Genomic DNA, 13,423 nt, shown 5'->3' on the forward strand with positions numbered 1-13,423 from the left:
TGCTTTTTACCTTTTATTTCCTAATAAAAAAAAGGTTCATACCATTAACATCATTGACATCCCTCTGAGTTGGGTAATATAAACCTAAATAATTTTTAATAATTGCCTGTTATATTATGGATTTCCCATAATTTGTTCAGCCGTTCCCTGATTGATGACTTTCCATTAGTTTCTAATTATTTCACTCCACACTGTGCAGTCCACATCCGTATTTGTATGTGATAGTGCTTTTGATTTTGTAAGCTGGATTACCAGAGGCGGAAATGAAGGGTCAAATGATATGTATGTCTTAAAATTTAATAGCTTTTGCCATATTTCTTTCCCCCAATTGCACAGCAGTTATTACTCCTTCCAGCAACGTAGGGAGTGCCTTTTATCTCTCATCTAAAATTCCTGCCAGCTGAAGAGGTGAAAGGCATTTCGTTGTGGCTTTTTTTTTTAACGTATTTTTTTTTTGGCTGCGTTGGGTCTTCGTTGCTGTGCACAGGCTTTCTCTAGTTGCAGCGAGCAGGGACTTCTCTTGTTGGGAGCATGGGCTCCAGTAGTTGTTGCCTGTGGGCTCAGTAGTTGTGGTTCGCAGGCTCTAGAGCGCAGGCCCAGTAGTTGTGGCACACGGGCTTAGTTGCTCCGCGGCATTTGGGATCTTCCCAGGCCAGGGATCAAACCCGTGTCCCCTGCATTGGCAGGCAGATTATCAACCACTGCGCCACCAAGGAAGTCCCTCAGTGTTGCTTTAATGTGCACTTTGTGGACGGCCAGTAAGCTTGAGCGACTTTGTGCATAATTGCATAATTGTTCACGGTTTGCGTTTCATTTCTACTCCTGTAAGTTACCGCTTTACTTGTTCTTTGCCGTTTTTTCTACTGGGTTGCTTTCTTTGTGTGTATGTGTTAAAATGGTCTTTCCTTTTTTACATTATTAATTACTAAATAATATAGAATAAATAAAATAATAATAAAATAGATAGTATTTATTATTTTTAGATGAACTTAACCTCGCAGAATAGAAATATAGTAATCTTCTCTTGGATCCCATCCTCAGTTTTTATTCTTAGTTCTACTGGTCTGAATCCAAAAACTTTGGAGCCACCTATCTAACCCACCTCTTTGTTTTTTTATGTTCCTTTAAAGTAAAAAGCTATGTATTTTTTTTATTAGAAAAGTAACATAACATTATGATTTTGAAAAATAGAGGTTCAAAAAAGGAAAAACAATATTTTCTTGCTACCCTAACATCTGGGTTGCTTTTTTATTGATTTGTAGTAGCTTTTGTCTGTTAGGTATATGCTTTTCGGCATATGTGCCGCAGATATTTTTTTCCCTTTTTTTGGTCTTTTGCTTTGTGTATAGTGTCTTTTGCCATAAAGCTTTCTTTCTTTTTTTTTAATTGAAGTGTAGTTGATTTACAGTATTTCAAGTGTACAGCAAAGTGATTCAGTTATACATACATGCGTGTGTGTGTGTGTGTGTATACACACACACACACACATTCTTTTCCAGATTCCTTTCCACTGTAGTTTATTACAGGATACTGAATAGAGTTCCCAGTGCTATACAGTAGGTCCGTGTTGTTTATCTGTTTTATATATAGTAGTGTGTATCTATTAATCCCAACCTCCTAATTTATCCCCCCCCCCCCCGCCTTTCCCTTTGGTAACCATTTCTTTTCCATGTCTGTGAGTCAATTTCTGTTTTGTAAATAAGTTTTTACATTCTACATATAAGTGATATCATATGGTATTTATCTTTCTCTTTACCTTTCTACTTATTTCACTTACTGTGATAATCTCTGTTTCCATCCATGTGGCTGCGGTTCCATCCATGTGGTTGCAAATGGTGTTATTTCATTCTTTTCTATGTCTGAGTAGTATTCATTGTATATATGTACCACATCTTTTTTATCCATTCGTCTGTCAATGGACACTTAGGTCACTTCCATGTCTTGGCTATTGTATATAGTGCTGCTGTGAACATTGGGGTGCATGTATCTTTTTGTTTGTTTTTTAATTTATTTGGTTGCACCGGGTCTTAGTTGCAGCAGGTGGACTCTAGTTGTGGCTTGCTGGCTCCTTAGTCGTGGCATGTGAACTCTTAGTTGCAGCATGCACGTGGGATCTAGTTCTCTGACCAGGGATCGAACACGGGCCCCCTGCATTGGGAGCACGGGGTCTTAAACACTGTGCCACCATGGAAGTCCCCTGGAGTGCATGAATCTTTTTGAATTAGAGTTTTTGTCTTTTCTGGGTAAGTGCCCAGGAGTGGGACTGCTGGATCATATGGTAACTCTATTTTTAAGTTTTTAAGGAGCCTCCTTACTCTTTTCCATAGTTGCCATGAATTTTTAAAACCTCTTTATGTTATTTGTATTGCTTTTCTTTATGCCATATTGTTTTCCTCACATGACACTACTTTTTTTGCTAAATTTATCCCGTGGTGTTTTAGAATTTTTGTTGCTAATGTGAATGGGATTTTATTTTCTTTTTCCTTTCAACTGGATCTATGACAGGGAGAAAAACTATTGATTTGTATATACTTGTTTTGCTTCCAGACAACTTACTAAATTTTTCCAGTTTGTCTTCCTGGCATAGAGTCAGATCATTTACAATTAAAGGTAATTTTATCTCTTTCCAATACTTCTTCATTTTTTTCTTTTGTAGTACAGGTTGTTAGGACTTCTGTTGAAGTTATTAAACCTCTCTTAGGGGTAAAAATCACGTCCTGCTTGGAGTCGTAGCCTTGGCCATCCTGCGCCAGTCGCATAGTCATGTTTGCTCTTCACGGCAGAAGCTGTGGTATCAAGTGACTTCACAGCCAGGTTGTGCAGGCTCCTTCCTTGCCAGCTAGATTCTGAGCCCTTTAAAGTTGGGGACCATGCCCTCCCTGATTTTATGTCCCTCAGAACCCAGCAGAGAACGGGGCGCATAACAGGCACACGTTGGACCGTCAGATGTATTGAAGGTGCCCCCATTCTCTCCTTCCAGAGCCCCCACTTCTTCCTTGGAGCCATCTCTGCCCTGCGGACTCTACAGCAGATGACCAAGTGCTCTCTGCCCAGAGGGCCCTTCTCCCTTACCTGCCCAGCAGAATTTAGATTTTTTTTGAGCCTCTAGACCAGAGGAGTTCCCCTTCTCAATCTTTATCAGCATCACCTGGAGGGCTTGGTAAAACACAGATTGTGGGGTAACCCCCAGGTTTCTGATTCACTTCGTCTGGATTGGGACCCAAGGGTTTTGCATTTCTAACAAGTCTGCATGCTGCAGGTCCAGGCAGTGCAGTTTGAGAACCACTGCTCAAGGCTGGAGTTGGTGACCTTGTGGGTGGAAGGCTCAGAGTTCTTTGCGTGAACAAGGCAGATTCTGGTGCTGGTCCAAGTTCTGCTCACGTAGCCGGGTCCCCTTCCCTTCACCGGAGGGGTGTCTGCCGGTCCCCGTCCCTCCACTGTGATCCCCTGCACCGAGTCAGGGTGTGTGTCGGGGGCACGCGGTAATCATCTTTCACTGGGTAGGTGATTCCAAGTGAAAAGCATTGTCCAGGCTTAACGAAAACTCACTCCCCTTTCCACCCTGTCAGCCTCTGCACTTAGATACCTTCACGAAAACAGGATCATCCATCGGGATCTAAAGCCAGAAAACATCGTCCTGCAGCAAGGGGAACAGAGAGTGAGTGACCCTCCAGGGCCTGGGGAGGACGGGTGGCAGCTGGGCGGGGGAGGAACCCGCTTTGTGTGTTTGCGTTTCTTTGCTCACATATTTGCTTTGATTCTCCGGGAATGCTTTTTGATTTGAAACGAATTCCGCGAAAAGTTCTCGCTTGCAGATTGAGGCAGGTTTGAATGGACCACATTGTTAGTCATCCAAGTTGCAGGAATCTGATAAGAAAAATAATGTTTGTCTTCCAGCTGACACCCCCAGCCTTTGGGACTTGCACTTCTTGGAAATGGGCTTTCTTTTCCGTCTGTTTGAGAGCCTCAGCTTTTGAAGCTGACAGGGAGTCCATCTATGAGCTGGTTCTGGGCGTGGCTGAGAGGAGGCATTTGGAGCTGCCACCTGCCCATGGGGTCTGGTCCAGCCCGCAGTTTCCCCAGAGCTCTCAGGGACCTTTTCCGGGGCCCCGCCGCTCGGGTGTGGGGTAACCTCCCCGCAGGGCTTGGCCCTGTGCTCTTCCTGGCCTTGTTTGTTCAGCTGGGTGACAGGCAGGGGCCCAGCTGAGTGGGATGCAGTCACTCATCTCACGGACTGTCTGACCTCTTCCACGCAACTTCCTCCAGCATCCTAGGTGTGACCCACGCCTGTCCTAGCGCTCACCTTTGGCCCAGTTCACGCTCATTCCTGTCAGTTCTAAGATTTGAGAACTAAAGGTATTTACTGGGAAGGAGCTGGCCTGGTCCTTTGTGTCTAGGTTTAGCAGTCCTGAGGGCTGCTGCGTGGTCTGCTAATTTTGACCTTCCTCTGGCAGTTGGTCGCAGAGCAAGGGAGAACATGTGCCTGGCATTTTTACATTGTTTTCTTTTGCCTAAAGCTACCATGTCTAGGGCATTCTCCTGTGTATTTGGTGGTCCTTTGGAACTTAGGGTCTTGGGATTGGAAATTCAGAAATATCCTCTGCTCTAACAGAGACATCCAGAATTCTTGAAGGACAGTATACTCTCATAACTGTCAGGTTTCTCCTCCCTTTTTTTTCAGTTAATACACAAAATTATTGACCTAGGATATGCCAAGGAGCTGGACCAGGGCAGTCTGTGCACTTCCTTTGTGGGGACCCTGCAGTACCTGGTAAGAGATGGGGTTTCCATGTTTGTGTGTCAGTTTCTGTCCGATGGCTGTGTCTGTGGGGCTCTTCCTCCATCCTTGCCTTCTGCCATCTAAGTTTGCCGGCTCTTGGATGTTTCCTGGGTGCCTGGGAACTGTTGTATGAGGTCAGACTCATAATCCATTCAAGTCAGCACGTTTTGCTAGCAGAGGCCTTATGGAGGGATGTGGTCGTCTTCTCATATCAAAAGGGCTGTGCTCCCGGGCCCTCGCACGAGTCCCATAACCTCTCATGCTGCAGTATTTTGTCGGAGGACAAAGAGTTTAAACCAGGTTCTTGCTGGTCTATAGGGGCCTCAGTTTCCACGCAGCATCTCGGGGGCCATGGAGGAGAGAGGGCTGAGCTTCGAGCTCCCACCCTTTCTTTTTGTTATTTGGTCTTAATACTGCGGTTCTATTTGAGTCACTCATTCATCCAAGAAAAATTGGTCAAGTGTAGTTTTAGAGTTTAGGAGGAAAGCAGGCATCACCCTGATACACAAATAATGAAGAAATTGCAATTGTGATAAATACTGCAAAGGGAAAGTGCAGGGTGTTATGAGAATATATTTTAGGAAGACCTAGCCTGGTCTGGGACCTGAAGGATTAGTGGGGGAAAGGGGGACTGGGGGAGGGGGAGAGAGAGGAAGTTCCAGGTAAAGGGATAGGACATGGGAGACCAGAAGGTGTGGCAGGAGCCAGAGAAGAAGGAAGAGGGTATCTCGAGTTGAGGCTGGAGAGAGAGGTAGAGGACAGATTATTCAAAGCCTTGTTGGCTGGGTTAGAGATTTTATACTTTATCCTGAAGCCTCTGGAGAGACGTGGAAGGTTTCTAAGTGTGAGAGGGATTGGGTTTACCTTTTGAGGAGACCACGCTTGGTACAGTGTGGAGGGTGAATTGCAGGTAGTGGGTGAGTGGTAAGGAGGCTGTTGTACTGAGCTGGTCCGAGCTGGTGGAGGGCCTTGAGGATGTAGAGGATGGTTCAAGAAATGCCTGGAAGAGACCCAGCAGAACTTGGTAATAGATTGTTTGCAGATGATAACCAGTACATGTTGATTAAAGGAGTCTACAATTTAAAAAAGAAAAACAAAAAAAGGTTGAAAGCCACTGGGCTCGACGAGCTTAATTATCCTACGTGGTTCTCATACAGAAAGAGAGAAAGCAATTATTGAGGTCCTTTTGAGCGTATCCATACTTCCCACTAACCCCCCAACCAGGCAGTGGACTGCCGGTTTATCACCTGCCCTGGGGAGTAGAGGATTCAGAGCGGGGACTCGGGGCTGTGACTCAGCACGTGTGTCCACATAACGTGACCCTGTGGGTCCTGCCTGGTGTCCTCTGGACCCCTCGTCAGCTCAGCAGCAGTTAGTGAGGACCCCAGGCTCTGACAAGGATGTTCGGCCAAATTGTTCACTTGCGGACCTAAAACTTCTGTCCGTAACCAGACACAGAGGCTGACCTGTGAGTCCCCACGCTTTTCCTCTTGGTTTGGACTCCGTGGTCCTTCATGAGTGTCATGCCTCCAGCCAGCCTGTGCTCAGTCCTGCCTCCATGCCCTCGCTTGTCATCGTCCTTTCTGGGCTGTCTGCCCTGAGGCACTCTGATCCGTTCCCATCCCACCTGTGCTGGGAAGCTTTCCTTGGTTGTCCCAGCCTCTCTGCTTGGGCAGTGGCCATGCATCTGGCCTTTCCTACCTGACTACAACAATCCATCCCGCTGTCCGACCGCATGCTGTGGACCTCACCACTTGAGGGGACCAGCTGGCATGCAGTGCATGTGCTGTGAATGGGTGTGCATGGCCGGGATCACTTTCCTTTGTTGTCCGTGCCCTGTCTTCCCCTCCCTGCACAGTGCTGGGAAAAGGATACACGCTGCACTCCGGTTCACCTAAAATACCCCCAGGCCCTTGTTTCAGCACCGGGACTGAATGGGGTCCAGAGAGATGTTCGGTACCACCTGCTGAACACATGGTCACCTCCTCACCTGGAGCGGGGCCCAGGGAGCATGGGGCACGATAAGAGGCTGGGTGCCCCCCTCTGTGGTAAACCCTCAGATGGGGAGCAGCTCAGGTATGTCCCCACATTGTCACCACAGGCCCCTGAGCTGCTAGAGCAGCAGAAGTACACGGTGACCGTGGACTACTGGAGCTTCGGCACCTTGGCCTTCGAGTGTATCACGGGCTTCCGGCCCTTCCTGCCCAACTGGCAGCCTGTGCAGTGGTGAGTGAGGGCTTGGGGCGGGCCGGCCGCCCAAAGCGGGGAGTGTGCCCCTGTCTTTGTCAGATGTCACCTCACCTGTGCTGTCTCACTGGGCACCCCAGGCTGGGCCTGAGACACCTGTGACCTCTCACCCAGAGGAAGTCCCGTTAAGACCTGGCACGTGGGCAGTCTGAGCTCCAAAAGCCTGGAAAGATGGAAGGTTGTTAAGTGTCAACCTGGATTCTGAACCTTAACAGCTTTAAATCCAGTACTGTGTAAATGACTGCTCTGTGCAGGGCAGGAGGTCATTGTGTTTACAGAGTGTGTGTGTAGTGTACGCTTACACTGAAAACACTGTGCATTGGTAAACAAACAAATAGCCCATGTTCACATGACAAATTATGAGCTGTATTTACATGAAAATTTATTGTTGACAAATTTTACTGTTTTTTAAAAGCGTCAAAAAGTGGCTTAAAATGTGAACTGAATACATTTCCAAAAAGAGATTTTCTAATAAAAAAAGTCAAAGGATACAATTAAGTTTTTAAAAATTACTCTGTATTTTGAAACTTCTTTTCTGATTATAATACTAACGTGTGGTTCATTGCATACATAAAAGCTAACCATTACTGAAATGCATCATTTAAAAACTAACATCCCCCTAAATCAGTTAGGATTCATTCAAAATGATTCCTTGAGAGACCACACACTAATTGAAATGATGCTACTGTTGTTCAACATTATTTTTTTATCTCCAGTTTTTATTTTTTGGAGCAGTGGTAAGTTCATGTGGTTCAAACTTCAGAGTATAAAAGTGGAAAGTCATGGTTCCTCCCCACAGGCATTTGGTCCTTTTGATCTTGGGTCCACCTCTGAGGATGTCTTGTACGTGTACAAGCAAATGGGCATGTACCTGTTTGTTAACTCATTTATGTATGCCGCCCTATTTTACCTCAGTGACAGTGTAATATGCACACTGCCCTGTACGTGCTCTTCCAGGATTTTTACACTGAGAATTTCCTCCAACTGCTGTGAACATATCTCTGTGTCTCCAGATTCTTCATTGTGCCTGTGTTTATTTAAAAAACAAAGTAGGTTACCCTACGTACTCTCATAGAACCTGCCTCTCAAACTTGCTACAGAAAATGCTTTCTGTTTTTCCGTGTTCTTTGTCACGTCTGTTTGCTGTTCCACTGTAGTTGGTTTAACCTGTTCCCCATTACTGGAAGAATCAGTGGTTTATAATTTTTACTTCTTAAAATAACACCAAGAATAACATCATTGTAGGGAAATCCTTGTATGTCTGCAGTTATTTCCCTGGGATAAATTCCTAGCAATGGGATCAACAGATCAAAGATTATCCGCATTTTAAAGGTCTTCCATGTGCACTAACAAATTGCTCCACAGAAAGTTTGTATAAATAACGTTTCCACCAGGAACGTACGAAGCTGCCCCTTTGTGGGTCCACACTGGCTGTTGTCACGTTTCTCAGTATCTTTCTGGAAGTAGCGAAAACATTGACTTTTTCAAAGGACAGGTACTTACATCATGAGATTGTTTATTTATAAGTCTAAGATGTAGCCTTTGAAATCAATTCCAGAAGAGTAGTTTTGTGTGACGCGGTCCAGTTCAGTCACCGTTCACATGCCAGACACTGGAAGAGATGAACCAGGCATGGTCCCAGCTCCTGAGGAGCCTGGTGACATGGCAGAGAGTGCCCTCCTGTGGGGACTGACTTTAGAAGAGGCAGCACTCCTGAGCTGGGTTCTGGAGTGTTGAATTAGCTCATTACATTAGAGTCACACCTTATCATGTAACCATCATGACAAAAACTTTAAATGTCTGTACATCTATAGTGTTTTTAACTAACCAAGGAATTACTGCATTTTTTTCAGTTCAAATGTCGAGCGTTTCCATTATTTATAACAAGATGAGTTAAAGTCCATTAGAACTAGAAGAAGAAATGCTATTTGAAGCTATCTCTAATGGCTTGGCATCTTCATAGTAAGTTTTTTGTCTGCAGAGCCAGCCTCTTGTACGGAGCTGGGGGGCCGGGTGACCACTTGCAGGTGGACATCTCTGAAACCTAGTGGCTGTGAGACGTGTCTGTCTTGTCTGCCTTGTAATGCCTCAGGCAGCTTTAGCAATTTCACTCTCATCTCAGATGGCAGGTAGATAGTAATTTCAGGACAAATGCAATTTGAGCTTTATTATCCTGTCACTGAGCTACTGTGAAGTACATTTTAGGACCGGCCTAAGCAGTGAGCATTTCACTTACTGTGTCCTTTTCTTTATCTGTGGTTTCCCGTTGACAGACCGAGTTTCTGTCAGAGGACCATCCCATTGTGTGTAATGACAGCCTGACGTAGAGCAGGCAGGTTCCAGCTGGACCCCAGCTCTTCCAGGCTACGTGTGCTCCACATGGTCCGGTTCACCCCTCGCCAGTGAGGCTTCAGGGCTAAAGCATTTTGCGTTTGAATTTCTTACGTGTTTTTGAAAAGGAAGGATGTAGACATTTAGACAGAGTAGAAGGAGCACCAGACTTTGGTTCTGAGGCCCCGGTGGTGTGACCTTGGGCAGGTCACCTGATCTTCACTTCCTTACCGCTGAATGGGTGGCTGAAAACCATCTACCACATGGGGTCATCGGGCAGAGAAGGGCGTGTTCACAGTCAGTGCTTGGTTATCTGTGAAGCATTATTCAGACTTACGTCATCACCCTTGTCACCGAGAAGATTTGAAACCAGTTTAAAAATTTGCTTCCTTCAAATACTATTTCAGATACATCAGAAGGGTCTCTAAGTTGGGAAATGTAACTGTTCATTCACCATCAGAAGTAACGCTTAGCCACATGCATTAAGAGGGAAGTGTGTGGTGCGTGCAGGTTTCACGTGAACAGGATCCTCATGCAGTGATCTTGGCGTGCACGTCCTAATTTCATCCTCTACCAAAACGTGAGAGTTTTGTGTTTGATGAAAAGTAGAAGAAAGATAAGGATGAGCCAAGGTGAGGCCAGGAATCAGCAGTACAAGCCTGAAGGTCAGTGACACTCACTGGGCAGTACTGACGTCCTTAAACTCTCAGAGAAGCATCCTAGCAGGACGCAGACGCACTGGCCGGCATCCCAGGGGGTTGACTAGTGACCCGGGGGCATCCCGTCCAGTTGTCAGGTGCAAGGCTACCGGTGTAGAGGGGCTGTTGGCTGCTGGGTGATGCAGGGTCATCACAAGCAGCGTGAGAGACCAGGCCCTGTGTCCGCAGGCACTCCAAAGTCCGGCAGAAGAGTGAGATGGACATTGTGGTTAGTGAGGACCTGAACGGAGCCGTGAAGTTCTCCAGCTCGTTACCCCACCCGAGCAACCTCAACAGGTACGGCCCCAGGCCTTCCCCTCCGCGTCGTGTCCTTCCTGTTTTAGAAATGGATGTCAGAGCCGACGTCCTGGTAGCTCTGACATCGGGACATCCTGCTGTGGCCGGCACCTGGCATAGTCTATCTCAGTGTTAAACTTAGAACGCCTTCCCCCCGACCCCATCTAGAAGTCTTCTCCTTCCCGAATTCACACAGCAGCCTGTACCTTTCATCACTCCAAGAAGCTTCTACCTCGTGTGACATTTGGTTTTGCAGAGGGTTTGCCTTCTGGTCAGCTGTAAGCCTTTGACCACCAGGGGATTACGCGTTATTTCTCTTTGCCTGCAGCCTAATCATGTGTTACTGTCAACAAACAAACCTTTGGGGTTTGAACGGCACTGCCGTCTGGTCTTAGAGCCAGAATATTAGCAGTCAGGTAATCCTATCAGAATTGGGGGCTAGTACAGAGGAAAACTGCCAGGCGGCCACACACAGCTGAGGAGCACGGAGCACAGTGACCATGAGTGTTTGGAGGATGGGGAGAGAGGTACCGAGTGGACTAGCTGCGCAGGATGACTGGGTGGGCTGGAACTTTCTGGAAGAATCTGGAAAGACGTGCAGGACAGGCATGGGGAAAGATGGGGGTGGGGGTGGGCCCAGGAGAGGCAGCTCGTAGTGATGCTGGCCTCTGCAGGGCTTTCTTGGGGGCGTGGCAAGGGCCTCTGAGGGTGCCGGCAGGGCCCCGCCGGGCCGGGAGAAGTGAGAACTTTGTCATGTGGACCCCCCGAGGGGTCCCTGGGGTGACCGACAAAGCGAATCGGCAGCGAGGGGTCTGGACTGTGTGGGCGGTTCTCCTGAGGTGGGGCGGGGCTGGGAAGCACATAGGAAGCTTCCTGAGGTTCTCGCACAGCCATCTGCCAGGACGCCCTGATGTGAGGGTGTTGGCGCGGATCCGGGAGGGGTGAGTGCCTGAGTGAGTCGTTTTGTTGGAAAGGCTCGTCTTTCCTCAGGTTAGTTCATCCTCAGGGATCACTTTGGCCCCGTCCGCGTGATGGTCACGTGCGTGTGAGGTGTGAGTGCCTTTCAGTTCCCACGCGGGGCCCTGAGGCTGGCTCTGGGCCCATACGCACGCGCGTGCACACACACATGCACACACACGCACGCGGCCCCCTCTTCTCAGCGTCCTGGCCCAGCGGCTGGAGAAGTGGCTGCAGCTGATGCTGATGTGGCACCCCCGACAGAGGGGCACCGACCCCGTCTACGGGCCCAACGGCTGCTTCAAGGCCCTGGACGACATCTTAAACTTGAAGGTGAGCCTACGCCAAGTTAGCCCAAGGCTGCGAGCCATCGGCTGCCCGACCAGTGGGCAAACGCAGGCTCCCACGAGGGCATCTCCACATGAGAGGATGATGGGACCCCTTGCTGACCTTTGTGGGTCGCGAGGTCGTAGCTGTGGACGGACAGGAGTGGGAAGACCCCTGTGTGTGGCCCAGCGCTGGCCTTCCTCCCCAGGCCGGGCCTCTGGGAGGCTGGGAGGTATGGGGAGTAGCAGAGGATCCGGGCCAGCAAGCGGGAGTGTCAGGTGGTTTGTCCTGGGTTGCGTTGCAGCTGGTTCACGTCTTGAACATGGTCACGGGCACCATTCACACCTACCCCGTGGCAGAGGACGAGAGTCTGCCTAGCTTGCAGGCCCGGATCCAGCAGGACACAGGCATCCCTGAGGAGGACCAGGAGCTGCTGCAGGAAGCGGGTCTGGCCTTGACTCCCGACAAGCCCGCCGCTCAGTGCGCCTCCGACGGCAAGGTGAGACCGGCCTCCTGCAGGCGCCCCAGCCCCACCCGACCCCTGATCGCCCATCCCGTCCCACTCCGTCGTGCCAGGCAGTCTGTTACCACGCAGGGTAGGCGCCTGCCTGTTTTGAGGTTGGAATGCGAGATCCCGTGAACCTGATAGGAGACCTGAGTCACCCCACGCTTTGCCTGTTCCTTCCAGACCACTGGGAGTGCCTTTCTTTTGCCTTTGCTGCCAAAGTGATGCTTCATTTTTCCAAGTCAACCAAAACCATTTTTGACACACCTCGTGTGTGCAGAACCGTGCTGACAGCTGCACAGAAAGAGCTGGAAAGTTAACGCAGGAGAGACAGTCACTGGACAGTAAAGCAAACCATCTAAGTTGCACGATAAAGACAATCAGAGAATAAAACAGAGCAGAGTAAGTTGTAGATGAGGTTTGCATTTGGGAATAAGTGTAAAAGGAACAGCCAAGGGAAGTAGAGGCCGCGGCCCCTAGGAAAGGCTCAGTGGGTGCCCGGCACCTGCTCTCTGAGGACGGTGCTGTTGGGACCCTCTGAAGACTCCCCCCTTGTTGCTTGAGAAAAGGAGGGGCTGGGTCCACGAGGCCTCATTTTGCTCTTGTCCCTTTGCAGCTGAACGAGGGCCGCACCCTGGACATGGATCTCGTTTTCCTCTTTGACAACAACAGGGTCGCCTATGAGACCCAGATCTCCCCACGGCCCCAGCCTGAAAGCGTCAGCTGTATCCGTAAGAACAGCGTGATCTTTTTAAAAGATAATTACTTACAGTGCTTGGGATGAGGCTGGAGGGAGAGCCCTGGACTGAGGGAGGGGTCGCCCCTGAGAAGATGAGTCCCTCCGGCCCTTAGTCAGGCAGCCTTCCTCACTTGCACCCACGAGGAGTAGCCCAGGTGAAGAGAGGAAAGGACATCCATCTTCAATTAATGTCAACCTCATTTAAACAGAGGACAAACAGGCCGCTGAAATTCAGCCACGTGACCATTTTCTTGATGTTTGAAGTCGTCTTCATATTTTAATAATAGATACGTGCACACGATACCAAAAAATCAAGAAGACTGTACGGTAGGCAGTAAGTGCCTCTGTCTCCCCAGCTCCCCTGGGAAACCACTGCTGCCTGACTCCTGGGGTCTACCTTCCGGGGTGTTCTGTGCATCTGTAACTTTTGACGTGCCTGTGCTCTACCAGGGCACAAAAATGTCTGCGACGGTAACCAGGCCCAGCACCCAACATGGTTGTGTAGCAGCAGAGCATTGCATAACGGCGCAGTGTAGATGTGC

General features: G+C 48.6%; 1 protein-coding gene across 1 annotated transcript in view; it reads left to right on the top strand.

Moving 5' to 3' along the window:
* Positions 1-13,423, top strand: part of IKBKB (inhibitor of nuclear factor kappa B kinase subunit beta) — a 47,490-nt gene that overhangs the window by 23,479 nt on the left and 10,588 nt on the right. The window contains exons 6-12 of the mRNA XM_082863664.1: positions 3,570-3,658; positions 4,682-4,771; positions 6,882-7,006; positions 10,246-10,353; positions 11,514-11,643; positions 11,942-12,136; positions 12,759-12,873. Of these exons, the coding sequence (XP_082719790.1) occupies positions 3,570-3,658; positions 4,682-4,771; positions 6,882-7,006; positions 10,246-10,353; positions 11,514-11,643; positions 11,942-12,136; positions 12,759-12,873 (852 nt within the window). The remainder of the gene's footprint in view (positions 1-3,569; positions 3,659-4,681; positions 4,772-6,881; positions 7,007-10,245; positions 10,354-11,513; positions 11,644-11,941; positions 12,137-12,758; positions 12,874-13,423) is intronic.

The sequence above is a fragment of the Leucopleurus acutus genome (genome assembly GCF_964270905.1).
Source record: "Leucopleurus acutus genome assembly, chromosome: 21".
NCBI lineage: Eukaryota > Metazoa > Chordata > Mammalia > Artiodactyla > Delphinidae > Leucopleurus > Leucopleurus acutus.